Source organism: Aspergillus nomiae (genome assembly GCF_001204775.2).
Source record: "Aspergillus nomiae NRRL 13137 chromosome Unknown contig00532, whole genome shotgun sequence".
Lineage (NCBI taxonomy): Eukaryota > Fungi > Ascomycota > Eurotiomycetes > Eurotiales > Aspergillaceae > Aspergillus > Aspergillus nomiae.
The window spans coordinates 1-19,524 of record NW_015378587.1 but is presented as its reverse complement, the minus strand read 5'-3'; the positions used below and the strand labels follow the sequence as shown (position 1 = coordinate 19,524).

At 49.1% G+C, this 19,524-nt stretch overlaps 5 protein-coding genes across 5 annotated transcripts; 3 read left to right on the top strand and 2 right to left on the bottom strand.

The window, feature by feature from the left end:
- Window positions 1-5,045: 5,045 nt before the first annotated feature.
- On the top strand, window positions 5,046-6,892 carry ANOM_011219 (folliculin domain-containing protein; the record flags this gene model as incomplete). The annotated part of the gene is made up of 2 exons (XM_015556475.1): window positions 5,046-5,229; window positions 5,549-6,892. Exons 1-2 carry the CDS (start codon window positions 5,218-5,220, stop codon window positions 6,890-6,892), a joined length of 1,356 nt encoding a protein of 451 aa, XP_015401755.1. The 5' UTR covers window positions 5,046-5,217.
- Window positions 6,893-8,381: 1,489 nt separating this feature from the next.
- On the bottom strand, window positions 8,382-12,785 carry smc4 (condensin subunit SMC4; the record flags this gene model as incomplete). Its single annotated transcript, XM_015556474.1, has 3 exons — window positions 8,382-8,477; window positions 8,530-8,607; window positions 8,664-12,785. The coding sequence occupies 3 exons, from the start codon at window positions 12,783-12,785 to the stop codon at window positions 8,382-8,384; spliced, it is 4,296 nt and encodes a 1,431-aa protein (XP_015401754.1).
- Window positions 12,786-13,084: 299 nt separating this feature from the next.
- On the top strand, window positions 13,085-16,853 carry ANOM_011217 (uncharacterized protein; the record flags this gene model as incomplete). Its single annotated transcript, XM_015556473.1, has 5 exons — window positions 13,085-13,528; window positions 13,595-14,117; window positions 14,849-14,950; window positions 15,219-15,252; window positions 15,305-16,853. 5 exons carry the CDS (start codon window positions 13,085-13,087, stop codon window positions 16,851-16,853), a joined length of 2,652 nt encoding a protein of 883 aa, XP_015401758.1.
- A 262-nt stretch (window positions 16,854-17,115) lies between these two features.
- S10a (40S ribosomal protein uS10) lies at window positions 17,116-17,988 on the bottom strand. Its single transcript, XM_015556472.1, has 4 exons — window positions 17,902-17,988; window positions 17,744-17,827; window positions 17,403-17,626; window positions 17,116-17,342 (listed from the first exon to the last, which is right to left on the bottom strand). Exons 2-4 carry the CDS (start codon window positions 17,783-17,785, stop codon window positions 17,258-17,260), a joined length of 351 nt encoding a protein of 116 aa, XP_015401757.1. The 5' UTR covers window positions 17,786-17,827; window positions 17,902-17,988; the 3' UTR covers window positions 17,116-17,257.
- Window positions 17,989-18,302: 314 nt separating this feature from the next.
- On the top strand, window positions 18,303-19,524 carry ANOM_011215 (ASCC2 family CUE domain-containing protein; the record flags this gene model as incomplete). The annotated part of the gene is made up of 1 exon (XM_015556471.1): window positions 18,303-19,524. A coding segment is annotated over one exon (1,222 nt), but the record flags the coding sequence as incomplete, so codon positions are not given.

The following is a 19,524-nucleotide window of genomic DNA, read 5'->3' as shown; positions in this document are numbered from 1 at the left end:
AAAAAACACACACCTGTACCTCGATCCACCCAGGGTGCAAGAGATGGAACTACTGCAGGGGACAGGCAGAAAATCGCTCAAATGTGGATTCCGCAATTTCTGGAGCAAGAACTCAGGTTAGGTTAGTTAGTGAGTTAGTTTACCTAATGCGAGGCTGCACGAGACAAATAAACAACACAACAATCCTTGTCGGTTCAGTCTAGAACACTTGCATTCTGCTTGTTGCTTATTTTCGTGGTCGAAAATCTCGAGGGCAATGCATGGATGTCTCACTTGGGCTGCCTATTCGAGTTAAATACTATCCTCATGGATGGACCGGGTTCGGTCCGAGTCTTGCGGTTGTTTCGGAGGGGAGGTTGTGGAATGCTGGGGGGAGGAGTTGGTATTGTTGTTATTGTTGTTATTGTTGTTATTGTTGTTGCTGCTGTTGTTACATGGCTACGCAGGACTGTGTTTGAGGATCCATGTGATGATACTACTAATAGTACGTACTGGGTACATAGTACGTGGAACTACATACTCCTACAAAATGTCATTCAACCGAAAGCCGCGGTAGAAATTCAAGATCCATCGGTATTGTCCATACTTGGGAATACTCCGTGTTTACTAACCCGCTGGACGAGAAGCACAGGCCAGAAGAGAGAAAGTCAGGCACCGCTTCAAAGTTCACGGTGGATGTGCAACGGTTGATCCACCACTAAGAAGGCCAAGTCTTTTGTCCTCGAGAGAGGGCGCTGAAAGAGAGTATTGTTAGTGCTGGTGCTAGTATAGCCGAAGCTTCCGCCGCACCGTGGATGTTGCCTTCTTGAAGGTGCAATTGGCTGCACTGTCGGCATACTAGTCTCGATATACGAAGCGACATATATGAGTACGTAGTCATGACATATACCGCCTACGATTATCCACCGGCCTCTTGGACAATGCATAACAGGAAATGTACGTCAGGAGAATGACACGCAGCGAGAGAGCTAGATCATTGGTCCCTCGTGAATTCAGCTCAGACGGGAAGGTTCTCAATGGAGCCAAACGCAAGCAGCAAATCATGAATAGATTGCCACGTGGGGACCGTCGTTCTTACCCAAAAGGTACCGTAACCTGAAGTTGTCTGGGCGCCGCGGTGGATACATTTGGCAAGGAAGGCAACTCCATGGATCCCAGGACCTAAGCTGGTTATTTACGTGAGAAGAAGTGGAGTGAGGTCGTGTGCTTGCTTACCATTCTGTGAATCGGTGGTGGTTCTGTCATTGTAGTACCGTAATTGTATGTAAGTCGGTAACTTGGTAAATCCATCCATACAGGATGCATGTAAGCAAGTTGCTTCTAGACTCGAGTAGTAATCGGGTAAACCTGCTTCATCCGTACGGAACTTCGATTTGACATCGTCTCTGCAGGAACACCTCTGCAATGGAATGGGATGGAATACCTACTCGATCCCCATAGTCAATATATATAGCCTGTTCGGATATAAACCGAGAAACCCTGTCTACATTCGCTAATATCCATGTCTTAAGGCTGATTACGGACGAGGGTGTTTCAGATAAGGATTATGCGAGATTAGAGGGCGGCGGATAATGATTAAGTACGGCTGGGGATCATTTTAATCGGATGGGGACTAGTGAAGAGAAAGGAATGAGGATGATATCGGTAGTGTCTAAAATCAGCTTCACTTCGGGTTGACAATCGCATTGTATTGCAGATACGGAGCTTTTATCGGTATGGAGCTATATGCATCATCTCCATCACACTCCAGATCTATCACATCGCTCAGCCTGATAAGAGCTACGACCTTCACATGTCTCAAACCCTAATGCCGCGACCAAGTGAATCCATGGCATTAACAGGGACTCGCTATAGGTATGTATGGACTGTCTAACATACGACCTGACCACCCGACCAGTAGTTCGCTATGTAGAATGTAAGGGAGGGATGAACTTAGAGGACGCACTGTCCACCCTGCACCGTGACATTGGGCGACAGGGAATCCCGCCGGTCGCATCCAACCCCAGCCGCATTGATCCGTCCTCACTCCTCAGAGCTCAGGATTAGTTCGGCGTTATTTCGCGCGAAACCTCCCGGGATCCCTCACCAGAGTCGCTTCCAGACGACAAGTCCCCGTACCAGACACTCTCATTCACACCCTCTCTCTTTCTCTCCTCGGCGATGATCCCGATCTCGCATGGGTAATCATCGGTAGTTGGTATCGGGGGCGAATTGGAAGGGACTCCCCCGTCTGTCAGTCCCGTGACATCCCGCTAATTATCATCGACGGGGAGCTGCACTCCGCATGCAGCAACAAATGTAGGTTAGTGATACTATCTAGTGTATGTATGTACAAGAGTACGTAGGCGACGACACCCGCATGGCTCCCCCCAAGATTGGGCTGAACCGGGTTTACCACAAGGCGAGGTGGAACCACGAACCAGAAGTTCTGTCGATGCTAAAATATTCTTTTTTTACTCTAGGTTTTACTGTCCCATGGAGTGAACTTCCTGCTGCCAGAAGTAGTAACGAGTAGCATATGATAGTCGGTTTGAGTGCCGCGATTCCGAGTCCACTGAAACGAAAAAAGGTTATTTTTGCTTCCTTCTAGACCTCTGTTCCTCGTAGCAAATCGGAGGGCCAGGAATTGGAGTGACAAGGCTCTCGACCGTCTGACAGTGTGGTGTGCACCGAATCACGGAGTATATCCTCGTCTGTACTTTTCGTTGTGCTTGAGGAAGGATGATTTGGTAGTAGTCTACGGAGTCGACCCCGGGGAAAGACCGGTTGTTTTGTATTTGAAACCCCCTTTTGTTAGTACTTCGTAAGTATATTTTTTTTCTGTGTATTTTCCCATGAGAATACTCCGGACTCCGAGAGGATTTATCCGTAGGTAGTATTTGCTATTTACTTGCTCCCACCGAGGTTTCGAGATGGAACAGCTAGCGGACTTAAGAAACAGGACAAACTCCATTTTAAGGGCTGAGGCAGCAAACGTGAATCCCCTCCTGGGACATGTGATGGAGTCTAGCCTGCTTCGGATCCTCTCTCGTGGAGCTTTACTCGATCGGGGTTGGCTTGAAGACAAATGGAGAGCCGGACGAAAACGGTTCCAACCGTAAGTTACGGCAGGGTTACCATAACCCTAGACCTCCGGCATGATTGTTTACCATGGCTGTGATTTGATTGCTCCCAGATCCAAAGAATGCACTGATTACCTTGAGGCTTATCGTGATTCTCAATTCCAGACTCTAGGGACACAGTCGACGGGGATCATACCGATAAAAGCCAGGGAACAGGTCGTCGCGGGACAGCCGGCATTGGGACGGCAAATAGGTATTCCTATTCCTGACTTGAGGATGGGTACTGCGGATTTTCTTCAATTCGTCTTGGATTTATCTTATTTGGCTTTATTTTTTATTTTTTATTTTATTTTGTGGTTTATTTATTTTTAATCTATTTTCTTCCCTTTCATGGTCACCGGGCAAATAAATTCCATAGACAATTTCCCCTAATAATTCTATTTTATTTTAAGCCGGGCTTTTTTTTATATAGATAAAAATATATTTCCAAACAAAGAAGAAAAAGCCTGTTTGTTGAAGTGCCTTGCTGGAAGCAGTCAATAATCGTCATTAATGTACTTTTTTTATTTCTCGGAAAGTTGGTTGAAAGAGAGGGAAGAAAAGCAAAAAAGAAAAAAGAAAAGAAAAGAAAAAAGAGAGAGGGAAAAAGGCAAAGAACCGCGGAAAAAGGATAAGGATGGATCTGCGATTGACTTCTTCCATTTCCCGTTCTACAAACCTTCGATTGCGTAAAGAAATCGGGGAGCATCGATTTTAGCGGCCAGACGCTGTCCCGTCAAATTGGGTACGGAGAGATTCCTTCCACTCTGGCAAGCCTGTACAAGCCTTGGGTGTTTTCCCGAGACGTTCTTGGTAACTTCCTTACCACCGGTATGAATGAATGAATGAATGAATGAATGACCTTCCTTTTCTGCTCGTCCCCTTGAATCGATGATCTCTCCTGAAACGTCTCAGCCTGATTAAGCGAACAAGTATAGTTTCAGTCTACAAGCATACTAGCATATCATCAACATGGAAGATTGTCGAGTTAAGTTCGGTGTAACTAATACTATGGGCTGGGGGAAGACCGTTTTCTGTCGGGGCTCCATCCGACTAGTTGGCCAAGAACTGAACGATCTCAGCTAGTTTCATTCACCACAAGCGAACCAGATCCAGCAGAATTGGGTTTTCGTTTTATTTATTTACTCCGTTGGACGAGGAATTGTGTTAGCGCTGAGAATCTGAATCAAACAATGAGGGATTACGTTGTACGAGGGAGAGGCCCTTTCGTAATATAATATTCGAGGGTGAGCCAAAGAATCCTATAGATACGACCGTACAGTACTACAAGAACTCCATTCCGGAGGTACAATACTAATCATGGAAGTACTCCCTCTGTAGGTCATTCTCTAAGTACGTACATTTGATGTAGGTGTGTACATATGTATGTATGTATGTACATATGTACAATGAATCGAATGCATGAATGAATGACTGCCCCTCCAACCTTGCTTCCATACATAAGATGTAATCGGTCTGTATGGACGGGGAGAAATCATTCAACAGTGAAAAAGAATTGAAAAAGGCCTAGTGGGGGAAAGAAAGTGGCTTGAGGCTTTTGTTTGGGTCAAAGGTCATTGGGCCTCCTACTGTTCTCGGCCTGAACCATGACCGTACGGAACGATACCGTACGCAGCCGATGGCGGATCCACATTGGGAGTCTTTCCACCCCCCCCTTCCTTTTGATCCATTAATCTTGCATAGTAACGATCCTGCCAGTGGAAAAGTAGACTCGTCGGTTCTTTCATCTTTAATATTCGCCTCCTCTCCCTTCGTTTCTTTCCTTCCTTTACGTCCAGTTTCTTGGTCTGCAAGCTGGCCTTTGCAGCCCTTTCCCCAGCGACGACGAGGGTGTCGAGTCGTGTTTGCAGCTAACACACTCTCTCGCTCTCTCGAATTTTGACTTGCTTTGGTCTGGAAAACCCCCGGGTCCAGCCAGATTCGACCCTACATACATTCCGCACTCGCTATCTCTCAGTCTGACTGCAGTGTTCGACCCTGCGTCGTTGCGACAACCACGATCTTCGCCACTTGGTTCTTCATTCTCGGAAAGCATGTATCGAAATAATGGTCTAATATGGTTGTTGGATACTGCTAGACGTTAATACTCGTGGATATGGATTTCATTGTAAGTATGAACTATATTTTCCGGCTTGGACGCACAACGCTATCGCCCTTACTATCCCATCCGTCCCCTGCGCTCTATCGCATCGAACGTAACAATGTGTATTTTATCACTGTTACCCACTTCCCCATGGATGCTTTCTACCTTCCTCTATGAATTGGCCTGTGACCCAATTCATGTGTTGAGCGCACCATGGTCGCATGGGACCTCTCCAGAATGATGATCTCATCATTGTTCGCCTCCCTCTCGCCGTGGGGGTCTCCAACATCTGCTCGTATTTCTCGGAGAGTTACTTGTCCGAAACTAACTGTTCGTCCACCAGCTCTCCTTGACGCATTTCTGCGAGGTGCATGGTCCCACCTCGATCATCTGCTCGCAGGTCTTGCCATTCTCCTGCTCGCAATGCTACCCAGACAGATCCGATTTCTCTCCCGACGACACCCCTGCAACTTCTCATGACACGATATCTTCTCATCTACAGAGCCCCATTTATGGCAAGGACTCCAATTCATCCAAACTTCCCGGAAAACTTCCCGGCAAAGCCGACTTGGAAAAAATCGAGGATCACCCCTACTTCATCAAGCCGCAGGCCAATCCAGCAGACGCCCAGCAGAGATTGAATCCACTCGGAGGCGCAGAAGGCGATACCTGCGCAAGCTGTAGCTTGACCTTGCCCGAAGATGTGAGCAAGCAGCTCCCTCCCGGCGCTCCCGGTACGCCTAAGAGCGATGGTAAAGGGAAAAACGGGAGTCCCGTTTTGCGCTCGAGAGAGGTCGTCTACTCTTGCGGCTCAAGTCACCCCGAAACTGAAGACGGTGCACACGACCCGCATGGACACGCCTCCTACCCTGAGTCTTTACATTCCTCCTCGGTTGCATCCGATGCCTCTTGCCACACACATATTCTCACCTATCTTTCGCTCCGAGGCCCTCCAAACCCAGCAGATTATGCTCTTCTCCGACGTTCTTCCATTCGAACCTTGAGTTGTGAGCTCCTCCCGCAAGGTGCTTCCTCCGGTCCCTTATGTTTTGGCGACTCCTCTGCAGGGTATACCATCGCATTTGTCTTTCGCCTTCCGGACCCGATGGCACGCGGGAAACGGCGCAGCTACGCATTGGTTGCCCTGGCCGGCAAAGACACTGGCAGGGCGTTCCGTGCTTGTCCGGTGATATGGCGCGCTTTCGGCCGAATCTCAGCGGGAATCGTCAAATCAGCTGAGAAATATCAGGAGGAAGAAAAGCGTCGTGAAGAGCAGAATCGAGGACCCGATCGAACGAACAATAGACAGTACACCCCAGTCTCTTCCTTCCTCACCGGCCGCGCCCTTGATCCAGATGGTCAGCTTCGCCGCCCTGGCCAGGTGAAGGCAAGGAATCTCAGCGAGATTGTGGGCAACCAGTACATCTTTGCAGAAATTCACGCAAACTTTGTCGCTCTCTTGCAACAGTTAGGCTCGATGTTCGGAGCCGACCCCATTTCTGAAGAACGATTCGTCTGCAGTACGATACGTGACGGCGAGGAAACGCGACGGTCTTCGATCGCGACTGGCAATAAACCGAAGACGTCGCAGAAATACGAAGATAGCGACCTTGGGATGTCGACACTTGATATATCTTCGGGTCCCAAGCCTATCCCTATCGCACCACGCCGATCAGTTGTTGCATAACCCACATTGATGGTCGCTATCAAACTCCTTCACATAACAGATCACGGTTCCACGTGCATCTTTACAATATCCCATTATAACCGAGTGGATATTGTTTCATGAATGACGGTCAATGACAATGACCTGTTTTTGTGTTTTTTTCTTTTGTTCTTTCATTTCTTAGCCTTTGTGACATTGACGGACGGATTCGACATAGACTACGGCGCCTTTTAAGATGGAAGCGGAGTTTCGGTTTATTTTGGGCAACATACCTCTATCCAGTTTCTTTACTTCTTTCCAAGCGTGGGTGAACAAATGATCTAGTTTTGCTCGATTCCCTTTCAACTTCGAATACGCACTTTACTACTCATATTTTTTAATAATATCAAGGGAGAGGACGAGGCTGGCAAGCACTTGGTTCATGATATGAATGTCGTTACGAAAGCGATGAACGAAACGCTCGCGCGACATTTGACATGCTTGTATGTATTCTATCTCAACAGGGCCCTTTCTCTGGGTTTGAATCAAACACTATGATTTAATCGAGAAGTGTGTATCCGTAGACTTGCTCTATGTAAGAAGAGATATCGAATTGATAAATCTCGAGTACTATCGTAATCGAGGATCGATCTAGAATATCATTGCCTCGATACTGGCTGGAACATCTCCCAATGATTTGCTCATGAATTAGCCATTCTATTCAATATTCCACCGAGGAAAGCCTGGAAATATATACCCGCAAAAGCATTCCACAATGACAGAATATCCCATTCTACGGCGACATGAAAGACTCTAGGATCCAAGCCCAATGTGAGTTAGTCGATGATATAATATACTACTAGTAGAAATATTTTATTATATAAGTTTATATACACGTGTGCTAGTATTGTAGCAGACCGCATCGCAAAGACAGTATCACTCCCGTTCTATATCTACGATACGATGGTGGTAAGAAACCTACTGGCGTCTTTCCAAGAAGTATAACTGTCTCCCCAAGGTTAGCGTTCAGTCGGCCATCGTTGGCTAGTGCGTAGGTGGCGTCCTTATATATATCATTGTGCTTCGTACCTTGCTCTTCTCCAACTCTATAGGTGATCGCTCTCCTCCCCGTCTTCTATGGCTAAGAGCATGCCAGTGCATGCAAGTGAGTGTTTAAGAAATGCATCATATAGATGCCGTGTTTAAGGGTTGACCGATAGAGATGTGATCAATTAATCGATCTGAAGATTCAAACTGATGGTAAACTAGACGTAAGTCGCAGAGATATCCATCCGTCATGAGAAAATTATATACTGTAGAACACAATGAAGAACATGTTCAACCGAATAGAAGTGACCTATCCCAAAATCTTTATCGGTATCCGTGGACATCATAAAAGAATCAAAAATACTTGCAGAAACCCATCACACCGAACAAACATGAACCACAACATATTCCAATCCATTTCCGGCTCATAAACATTCGTTGAGAAAGCAGCGAAAAACAACAAGCACCCTATGTTCTGCATTCATTACTGTCTCTTGATATAGTCCTTGTTCTCGATGGTCACGCTCTTCGTCTTATGGTTGACCTTGTAGACACCGACCAGGCGCGATGCAAGTTCGAACTACTATCCGTTAGCGATATCCAAGAGCAGCCCACCAGGTTGAGGAGCTTACCATGTTGTTTCTCAAGGAGATAACAATGAATTGCGCGTTCTTTGTCCTCTCTTTGATGTATGAAGCCACGATGGAGACCTGGAACACTTGGGTTAGTTGCTTGTGCTGTCGAGAGACAATGGGGGTGCACCTACGTTTCTGAAATCCAAGGCGGCATCGATTTCGTCCATGACATACAGCGGCGTAGGCTTGTAATGGTGCAAGGCGAAAACCAGGGCCAAACTAGACAGTGTCTTCTCACCACCGGACAAGTTGCCAATGTTCTTCCAGCTCTTCTTCGGAGGCATGACGGAGAACAAGATACCCTCAGAGAAAGGATCTAAAGAATCCACTAGTTCTAGCTCTGCATTACCACCCATCGTAATCATCTGGTACATCTCCTTCAGGCGGAGTGAGATGATGCTAAAGCCTTCCATGAATCCATTCAATCGAGCAGATCGAAGGCCGTCAAGACGGGCTTTAGCACTGTCACGAGATGCGAGGGCAGTATTGAGATCCGCTGAGCGCGCTTCGTGTTCAGCTGATCGGCGACGGTACTCTTCGATCACAGAGAGGTCAACAGGTGAGTTCTGCGTCTTCTCTTCCAAAGCTGCAATTGTAGCTTTCAAAGACTCCTTGTTCATCTCCAATAACTCATCCTTGGTATAAGTCTGCAGCTCTGCAGGTGCTTCCTCATTTCCAAGGTCGCTCACATTCTGCAATGACAACTTGGAGAGCTTCTCGTGCCAGTAGCGCCCGCGCTTTTCATTCTCTGCCAAAGCCTTTTGATTCTCCTCAAGCTTATTGCGCATTTCGATTTCTGTGGCCCGAGATTCGTTTAATTCGGCCACCTTCTCATCCAACTCTGCCTTCACGGTCTTGAGGTCGCCCTTCTTCGATTCGAGGGCCTCTTGTGCTTCCTCTACCTTTTGCTTCCAGCCAGATGCATCGTTAGCCTGGTTGGAGACATCCTCATTCAGCTTGTCAAGGTCCTCGGTAACATGCTCGAGCTCCTCTTCAGCATCTCCACGTGTTTTTTGATGTTTGGCTATAAGCTTCTCGTTCTTAGACTTCCCGACTTCCGCATTTGAGATCTCTTCGGCAAGCATGCCGATCTGCTCTTTCAGACCGTCGACTCTAGCCTTCTGACCACGCAATCTTACACCACCAACCTCCATGATCTTGTTCTGTAGAGTTTGAATCTCTTCTTCAATGCCTCCCTTCTGTGAACGGAGATCTTCAATTTCCTCTTCGAGAGAAGCGATCTGCTTCTCTAGAGCTGCAGCCTGGGCTGCATCTGTCTTGGATGGCTTGTGAGCAGCACTCAACTCCTTCACGCGCCGCTGGGCATCTGCGAGACTACGGTTGGCACTTTCAATCTCGATCAAGATCTTCTGAATCTTCGTCTCGACACGGGGGATTTCCTCGGACTTCTCTCTCATCGCCGCCTCGATATGCCTTTGCTTCTCCTGGAAAGCCTGGAACTTCCTTTCCATTTCCTCGAGGTCACCTTCGAGCCTTGCAACCTGCTCTTTGCTGGTGTCCGCGACCTGCTTCGATGACATTGCACCACGGGCAACACGGGTACCACCACCACTCATGGTACCGGACGTATCGATGAGCTGCCCATCAAGGGTCACTACTCTCCATCGTCTGGCACCGTAGGCAATGCGATTGGCTTGCTCTAGGTCCTTGGCGACAAGAGTATTCTGCATCACGCTGTAGAAGGCAGGAGCAAATTTCGGATCCTTGGGCTTCACGAGATCAAATAAACGTGGGACACTCTCCGGGGTGAATACCGCTGACATATCCCGTCGTGGAAGACGATCTAGAAGTATAAAGTTGGCTCGGCCAAGGTTGTTCTTCCGCAGATAGTCGATGCATTGTTGACCAACCTCGACTGTGTCTACCACCATATTTTCCAACGCCGGACAAGCCGTGGATATAGCCACGTCATATTTCTCATCGATTGTCCCGAGGTTTCCAAGTCGTCCATGGAACCCTTCGATACGGCCAGATTCCTTGAGACGCATGAGGCCGGACAGTACGCTGCCACGGTTTTGCGTGCTTGCAAGGCTAGCTCTTGCTTCGTCGGCTTTTTGCCGGGCGCTGGAGACATGAGCGCGAACATCTGGCTCCCTGTGGGCATACTTTTTGAGGTCGTGCTTGAGCTTCGCGACCTCTTCCTCAAGAACGGCCTTTTGTTCTTTCCGTTCCTCAAGATCGGTTTCCTTGGCGGCTAGCGTTTCCTCGATAGATGAAACCTTGCTCTGTGCTTCCTCCAGGAGTACAGCACCGGCATTGCTTCTCTCTCGGAGAATGTCAAGCTCACTTTGTGCCACTGCAACAGCGGAGACTTTTTTGTTGATCTTTTCATCCCATGGTTCAAGTGACTTCTGTTTGGCCGTGATCTTATCCGAAAGACCCTGGGTTTTGCCCTTTAAGCTTTCACGGATTGCCGACAATTCATCCTCTTCCCCTCTCAGCTCTTTCTCTAGATCCGTCGTTTCTTTGGTCTTCTTGGTGATATCACTAGTATGTTTCTCAACCAAGCTTTCACATTCAGAAGCAGCCAAACGAGCAGTTTGCATCGTCTTCTCCAGCTTCTTTTGTTTACCAACCAAGAACTTCTTCTTTTCCTCAAATTTGACGGACTCCTTGTCGTACTTTGCCATTTCTTTTGCCAAAGCTTGTACTTCCTTCTCCATGTTTTCGTATTCACGCATGCCGCGCTTGTAAGCTTTCTCAAGCTCCTTGATCCCGGATTCGTTGCCTTCGTGCTTCTCAAGTTCCATGTTCAACAGTTCCTGCATTTGGAGGATGGCCTCTTCCGTGACGCGGATGTTATCGGCACATTCCTCAATGTAAATCTGATACAGCGCCGACTGCTTCTGGGTGAGCTCATTTTCGTCATTGAGGTAGGAAAGAGCTTTATCTTTCTTGTCCTCTAGAGAATTCCTTTCCTTCTCCACGTGCTGCACACGGTTGTTCTTCTCAACACAGACGTCGTTGAGCGTTTCTAGTTCGGCGGCCGCTTCGTCAATGGGGGCCTTGTATTTCGAAGTTCCGATAATGTCTTCAAGATATTCGAGAAGCCCGTCCTCATGTTCATTGCCGGCCTTTGCCTTCATCTGGGCAATGGACTCGACTTCACCCTGGAGAATCAGGAATCGCTTATGGTCGAGGTCGATTCCTCGGTCACGGAGCAAGGTCGTCACGGCAGTAAAGTTTGTTTCCTTGCCATTCATGTAATATTTGCTAGTGTTGTTTTTAAACGCCTTTCGAGAGATAAGCAGTTGGGAATCTGGGACTATTTCGTGTGTTCCGTCTGGCAGATCGAGGACCTCTTGGAAATGAACCTCAACTTCGCAGAAGGGCAGATCTGGAAAATCAGCAGAGTTATGAATCAGGGCGGAGATTTTGCCTTGTCGCATTTTGCTGGCTCGGAAGCCAAACACGAATAGCAACGCATCAATCACATTGGATTTTCCGGAACCATTTGGACCAACAACCGAGGAAAAAGAAGCGTGGAAGGGTCCTACGATCTGTTTCCCTGCGTAACTTTTAAAGTTGTTAAGGATTAAAGTCTTGATGACCATGCGACTCTTCGGTCCTGATGGTTCCTCAGGCATCGTCGGAGGAGCCAAGTTGCGCGCCTTCATCATGATATCCATCGGCTTTTCGAGGATGGTCGAATTGGGATTAATGATCGAAACTTGCGACTTTGTGTCCTCGGGCGAAGGTGACTTGTTCACTGCGGATTCGGTGATATCGTTGAGCGGTGGCACGCTGCCTCTCTGAGATCGGGCTTGGGACTGGGGTGGCACAGACGGTTCGACTGAGGACCGTTCCGGTTTGGGTGTCGTGGACTCACGACTCTTGCGGGATGACATACTCCTTCGTTTCGTCGCCGCCACATTCTGTGAAGGCGATTCAGGCTCTTGTACAGATGCAACACTACTCCCTTCGTCGTTCGATTCACCAACTTGCGAAGCCTCCTCCTGCTCCGGGGTTGTCGACCTGCGGGGCCTTTTTGCTGGGCGTGCGGTGCTAGGCGTAGGTGCAGGCGCATCAGCTGTCGTACGCCTACTAGTCCGTCTCCTTGTGCTTGGTTTCTTTGGAACTGGTGTGTAATCGTCTTCATTCTCCTCTTCATCATCATGCTGAGACGGTGTGGGGGTCACATTTCCGGGATCTTCCTCTTCAGATGTCTCCGACATGACATAGCTTCTTCGAACAGAGCGCCGGGATGGCCTGCCTTTTGCGATTGACGACATTATGCTGTTGTGGTACGGTCCGCAAAGGAGGGCCTCATGAAGGCGAGTGTGAATGGGGACAATGTCGCGATGTTACCGGCTGGTTGAAAAAGCGCAGGTGGGTGGAAGTGGGTTGTTTACATTGTCGCCCAAAGAGGAAAAGCCTTGTTTTTCTGCCACAACACTTCTGGCCGCCACCGCCCGTATTATGTCATCCGTATGTATTGTAACCATGGTACGGGTCAAACACGATAAGAGTAATCTTTGGCATTCATATCAAAAAGGCCTCTCAGCTATCCAAGAGTGTGGCGCGGCCCAAAATGGCGCCTTGGGAAGATTTCGACAGTGTTTTCTCCTTCAACAAGAACTTTGTATATGATGGCAAGGTCATTGAACAGATTCTGTCCAACCGCCGGGCTTTGGAGAACCAGCTGTTCGCCGACAGACTCCTAGGACTGCTCGGCGTGAAAGCAGGTAATATCGATCAAACATTGATGATGATGTACAAGGTTCCTGACCAGCATAACTATATAGTCACGAAAGTATACCCTCCAAAGTCCAACGCAGACCTCCGAACCCTTTTCGGGCACATCGTATCATCCCCACTGGATATCCATCACAAGCAGGCCTTGATCTACTACCTCTTGAAGGACTGCCGGGCAGCCAATGACTATGCCTCACAATTTTCGCGGCGATTCCATCTACCTGAAAAGTACCGTCTCTTCATTGAAGGGCTTTGGAACCTGGACAGGTTAGAATTCAGGGTACGTTGAGGAGACCGGGCATGCGATCCATGATAGCTTGCTTGCTAACGCCGTCGGTCAATCTAGCGCGCTATCGAATATTTGACCGAACCCTCCATCATTCCAACATTTCCCGATGAAATCCTTTACGTTCTCACCCTCCCACAGCTTCCCAAGCACGATAACAGCCTCGTAATGGCATATTATCTCACCGTAAGCCCACCACTGGCATCCACAAAGGTCCAGAAAGCATTCTTCAGAACCCTTTGTCGCTCCAGTATTACGGAGGCCTTTTACTTTACCCGAAACTATGACGACTCGCTTCGCCAGAATTACCTTGCGCAGCTTATTGAATTCGTGCACTCGACCGAAGCGGGCGAGACCCGGAGCAAGCGCGCTATGGAATTGATTGGTCTTCCCTTCGATGACCAGGAAGAGGGGTGGTTCGAGGACAGTCTTCTCCGTGGAAATGCAAAGGGGTTGCATGGCGCTAAGGACACCGTCATGATGCGCCGTCTTGCGACAGGGAAGTTAGAAAACTTGTCTGCCGATCTCGAGTCCTTGGGCGGCAAGAAGGTCGATGGACTGAACTGGGACATTCTCAGACAAGGTATTCAACCATCGCAGACATAGTAAGTCTACTGCAATGGCCAAGTTTCGTGAAATGAGCTCGCAGCACTATTGGAAATGCGACACGATTTCAATACTTATGGATCCGGTTTGGAGATTGGAGAATTTGGAGTTTGCATTTGGAGCCTTCGTAAATTCGCTTTGTAATATTAGTACTTAACACAGCACCGTATCAGGAAGTCAAAGATTGATATAAAATCAAAATAGTCTTCATAAGAACCCCTAAATGGCGAATGTTTTTTTTGGCAGTGTCATAGAATGGATCATGTAATTTACCAATACCGACGCCGTACTTTGGCCAGGTTATGCGCAGGCCAGGAAGCACTCCGACTGGGTGAAATGTATTGTCACCGGCATAAACTTCAGACTGATGAACAACAACTTCATTCGCTGGCAGCTCATCAACAAGGATCTTCCACTCTCATTGTGCACTCCGGGGATTGATCGCGAATATATGCTAGATAATGAACTTGACCTGCTGATATCCCGTCAAGCGTCATTCTCGATCGGAAGAACCCCGTTGCAAAAGTCCAGCAGGGAACTTTGATCTCCAGTCAAGTCCGATATCAGAAAGGAAAGCAAAATGGTGGTCTGCAGCTTCTTCCAGCAAGGCCGCTGTAGATTTGGAGGTAGAGTTACCCCCTTCGAATCTCAGTCTTTTCTTTCCGACTTCCAAACTGTTGGTGGACGATTTACTGACCATTGAATTAGAACGCTGCAAATTTGAGCACCCCGGCCAATCAAGTTTAGGCTCAGGGAACCGTTTTGGAGTCCTGTCTGGAGGAGGTGGTGGCGGTGGAGGAGGCTTTGGAGGTATGCCTTCCTTTTGATTTATTCTCTTTTGCACCCTTGTTGTCTCTCTTCTGAAACCTCTGAATGCTTCGTGTTCCCATCTTAGTGCATAGACTTTTGTCACAAGTTCCTCTAGGGATATTGTGAGCTACAGGGTCTTCGCTTGAGGAATGTTAATCACTCTACCCACTGTCCGGAGTACTTATTGGAACTAGCCTTAACGAGCACTTTTTTAATTCGCGTTTTGCGACGGTCTATCGTGTATACTCTGTATCTAACTCTTGTACAGGTCGTTCTGCGCAACAGAACCAGCAGCCAGCAAAGTAAGTGATGCACTTCTGGCAAGAGGAAATCCCCCCACTGACGCAAGCAAAGCTATGGTGTCACAGCAGATGATATCAAGATCGACCTAACCGCTGGTAAAGGCCGTCCAGAATGGGTCTTTTCTTGTTATGGTCCTGGTAAAAACGCCCCAAAGCAATTGTTTGGGGGTGTCCAGCGGGAGCAATCTTTCGAAGAGCTGCGGCTGCGTCACTATGAAGCTGCTGCTGCAGGGAATGCGGAGCAGGCAGTCCAAGAGGCTCAGGCTTTGTACGCAGAGGCACTGAAGCAGATGGATGTCATATTGAGCGACCTTGGCGGTGCCGTGAAATACATCGTCGATGGTATCAACGAGCATCCAAATAGAATTGATATTACAGAAGGCAAGACAGGTCCTGCGTCCAGTCAAGGGCCATCTCCATTTGGCCAACCCTCGGCATTTGGTCAGCCAGCTGCTAGTAGTCAGACATCAGGTTTTGGTCAACCATCGGCAATGGGCCAGAGCTCTGGCTTTGGACAACCAAGTACACTGGGTTCAGGATCAGCTTTTGGCAAGCCCTCTGGGTTCGGTCAACCATCGGCCTTAGGCCAACCATCGGGATTTGGTCAACCATCTGCGTTGGGGCAGAGCTCTGGTTTTGGACAACCAAGTGCATTGGCTTCGGGATCAGCCTTTGGGAAGCCTTCGGGGCTAGGTGGGGGTCAGCCTGCCTTTGGTAAACCAGCGTTTGGGCAGCCCAGTTTAGGCCAGCCGAACCAGGGCCAGCCTGCGTTCGGTCAATCATCAGCGTTTGGGCAACCTTCGTCGCTAGGAGGTTCATCATTCGGCGCATCTACTAACGCGTCTCCTTTTGGTGCGATATCAAACCAAAATCAGAACGCAGGTGTCGGTTTTGGCCAAGCTGCATCAGCCACGTCTCCGTTCGCACAGGCTGCTAGCCAACAACCTGCAGCAGCTTCTGGATTTGGACAGCCATCAACAACCCCAGCAACATCGGGCGGCTTCAGTCAGCCCGCACAAACTCCATCTCCATTTGGCCAGCCCCAACCCCAGCCCCAACCCCAGCCATCATCCAATCCATTTGGACAACCATCCACCGCACCAAATCCTTTCGGGGCTCCCAGTCAACCACAGCAACAACAAGCACAGGCTGCTCCATCGCCCTTTGGCCAACCAGCGGCCGGCTTCGCACAGCCCGCCCAACAACAACCACCAGCTCCTACCGCTACAGCATGCACTGGCCCTCCTGGCATTATCAAGGTTGAGGATCCGAATCAGCTCAGTCCCATTCCACCCTTGTCTGGCCAGACGATCCGAGACCCTATGACCAAGAGACTGTCCACATGGAAAGGACAGCCCGTCAAGTATATTGACAACAACCCGTGTTATCTGCATCCTCAAGACCGCCAAACATACGTTCGCATCTTCTTCCCGGATGGGCCTCCCGACCAGGCGAGCTTGAGAGATGCAACAGGAAAACCGGAAGAGTATACCCCTGAGGTCACGGAACAGTATGAGTTCTTTGTTAAAAACGGATACTTCAAGGACGGCGTCATCCCAAGCGTGCCACCGAAGACAGAATGGGTGAGCTTCGACTTTTAGGCCTGGAAAACATTGAGGATGCCATGGTTTTTTTCTTTTTCGATATGCGCTTCACGAACCCTGTAGTATATAGTTCTTCTCTTTTAATATGATGATCACATGAAGGGCCAATCGCCTTCAGTCAGCCAGCCAACCAGTGAGCTGGATTACCAAGCAACATTGAACTACAACTCCTACCTCAAATCGTACACATTCTACGGTTCTACATGTTCCTAACGTTCCCTACGTTCTACGGCCAGCTTACAGCAACAGCACCAAAGAATACTTTTCCACAAACTTTTCCATTTTTATGCCAGATTCTAGCGGGTATCGACGAAAGCCCAGCATGCACCAAACTCGCCCACCCCAGTCAAGAGCGGATATCACTCCCTCCCTGAACTGAACTAGAACATTTTAGGGTAAATTTAAGCGGCAATGGTGACCTCAACCTCAACACCAGCCTCGATGTTGATGATGATCTGCTTAACAGTCTCAGTGGGGGCGAGGAGGCTAAAGCACATCGTTAGTAGCCGCTTCTTCAGTCACAGGGGTATATAAAGTGCAACATACTCGATGAGACGCTTGTGGATGCGCATCTCGTACTTGTCCCAGGTCTTAGAACCCTCACCGTTGGGGGTCTTACGGGTGGAGATGTGAAGGGTCTTGGTGGGAAGACGGACGGGACCCTTGACGTGGAGGGACTTGGAGCGGGCACGGTCGATCAGCTCAGAGCAAACCTTCTCGAGGGAGGCGACCTTGCGAGAGGTAAGGGTGATACGGATCTTGTGGACCTTCTGTTGAGGGCTGTTAGTATGGCTGGCGCATTGTCTCGGAGCGTCTCTTCCACCCATCGTCCGTCATCTTCATCGTGAAGATGAACTTGGGATTCGAGAGCTGTTGGGTCAACGTACAGGGCCCTCGCCGAAATCCTTCTCGGGCTTCTGGAAAGACATCTTGACGGTTGGTTTGCGGTGGGGAGACCGGGATTGAGATGGCTAGAAAGTCGACGGGTTAGTTGCAAGAAGGGGAAGAAGGAAAAAGAGATAAATGTGAGAGTGGGGGGACCTACCGCAAAGTAAGGCTAGTTGCCAATCAAGACCTGAACTTCAAGGTTCGGTAAGGTGATGATGGCTGTTGGAATAGCTCTGGCGATATGCGATTATTATTATCGTGAATTCTTTCGCTTTTTTTTCCATAGTGCGCTTAGCGCCGCTTGTGCGGGTGCGGTGGCTTGGCGCTCGCCTATCTGGTGCTAACCGGATCGGGCCCCCGCGGTGGCTGAGTCAGCAGACCACCAATGACATGCCATCTGATAAATGCGATAAAGAATATGGGGCTGATTGTCTGGTCTGGTCAAGCTTAATGATGATGATATATTCTTGGCTTCTGTTTTCTTAATTTCATTTTGAACTTTGATTCCCAAGCATACTTCTTCTTACTGCATCGTTATCCTTGTAGAATCGCTGTGTCATGGCAAATTGGCCTCCTCTGGCACCAGTTCCACCCCCCGCGGTGCAGAGTGCCATACCCCCCCAGGAATGGGAGCTCTATATAGATGCGTGGATTTTGCTTCTGAGCTTGCGCATAGAGTCATCCGATGCGAAATTCGCAGAACATGCACCCACAGATGACTCCGCAGTCACCTTCTTGACTTCATTCTATGACCAGCTGGCAAGTGCTGGTACGCCCGGTTTGCATACGGGGTCGAAAGTAAGAACACTACGGAAGCTATGTTTCTTGCTCACAAGACGACTCTTGTTGGACGCGCCCACCTCCCCACCGGATCTACTAGAATGGAAGTACCTGGGTAACATGTGCAGTTGCTATCCCTCCAGCTCTGCGCTGAAGAAACTACTGTCCGAAGCATGGGACAAGCATGAAGAGACTATATCATCGAGCCTCGAGAAGGCAAAGACAACCATGACGAAACAGCTGTCTATGTCAAGCTCCGCACAAGTTCCCAAGACCATCCCTGACATTCGCCTATTAACCATCCTGGGCTCTGTCCTCCCCGCATGCGGCCAGGCACTGATGGCCGGCTCCGACTTCCTGGACACATGCTGCGAAGCATACCAAGCACACAAGAGGGACGAGCTCCGCAAAGTACTAGTCGCCATTGTCTACGTCGGCCTTACATCTCTACTAAAAGGCCCCAAACCAAACCTCTCCCTACTTCTGGACCAGCTCTTCAGCCTAAAGGCCAGCGCAGGGATCAATGCGCCCACAGCAAAGAAGGAACCCACTCTCCTCTCCGACCTAATCTGCAGCTCCGATCTCCTCGTCCGCCTGGACCGGTACCTAATCTCGCACCCACAGAAACGCGGCCAGGATCTCCTCTCCAGTCTGCGCGCATACCAAACCGAATCGAATGTATTCCACCACCGCTACCAGAAACAAAAGAAAAGATCCGATAAAGGCAAAGGCCGCGCCACCACAGATCTCCCCCCAGCAGAAGACATGCACATTCACCGAATGTCGCTCATCACGCAGATCCAGGACCTCTTCCCCGACCTGGGATCGGGGTACATCGTCCGCCTACTCGATGTCTACGACGATAACCCGGAGACCGTCATCGCACATCTCCTGGATGACTCTATCCCCCCTGAACTCCGGGACCTTGATAAATCAGAACAACTTCCCACTACCGATTCCCCTGCCCCCAAGCACGACCCCTTCCCTCCGCGCCCAACAC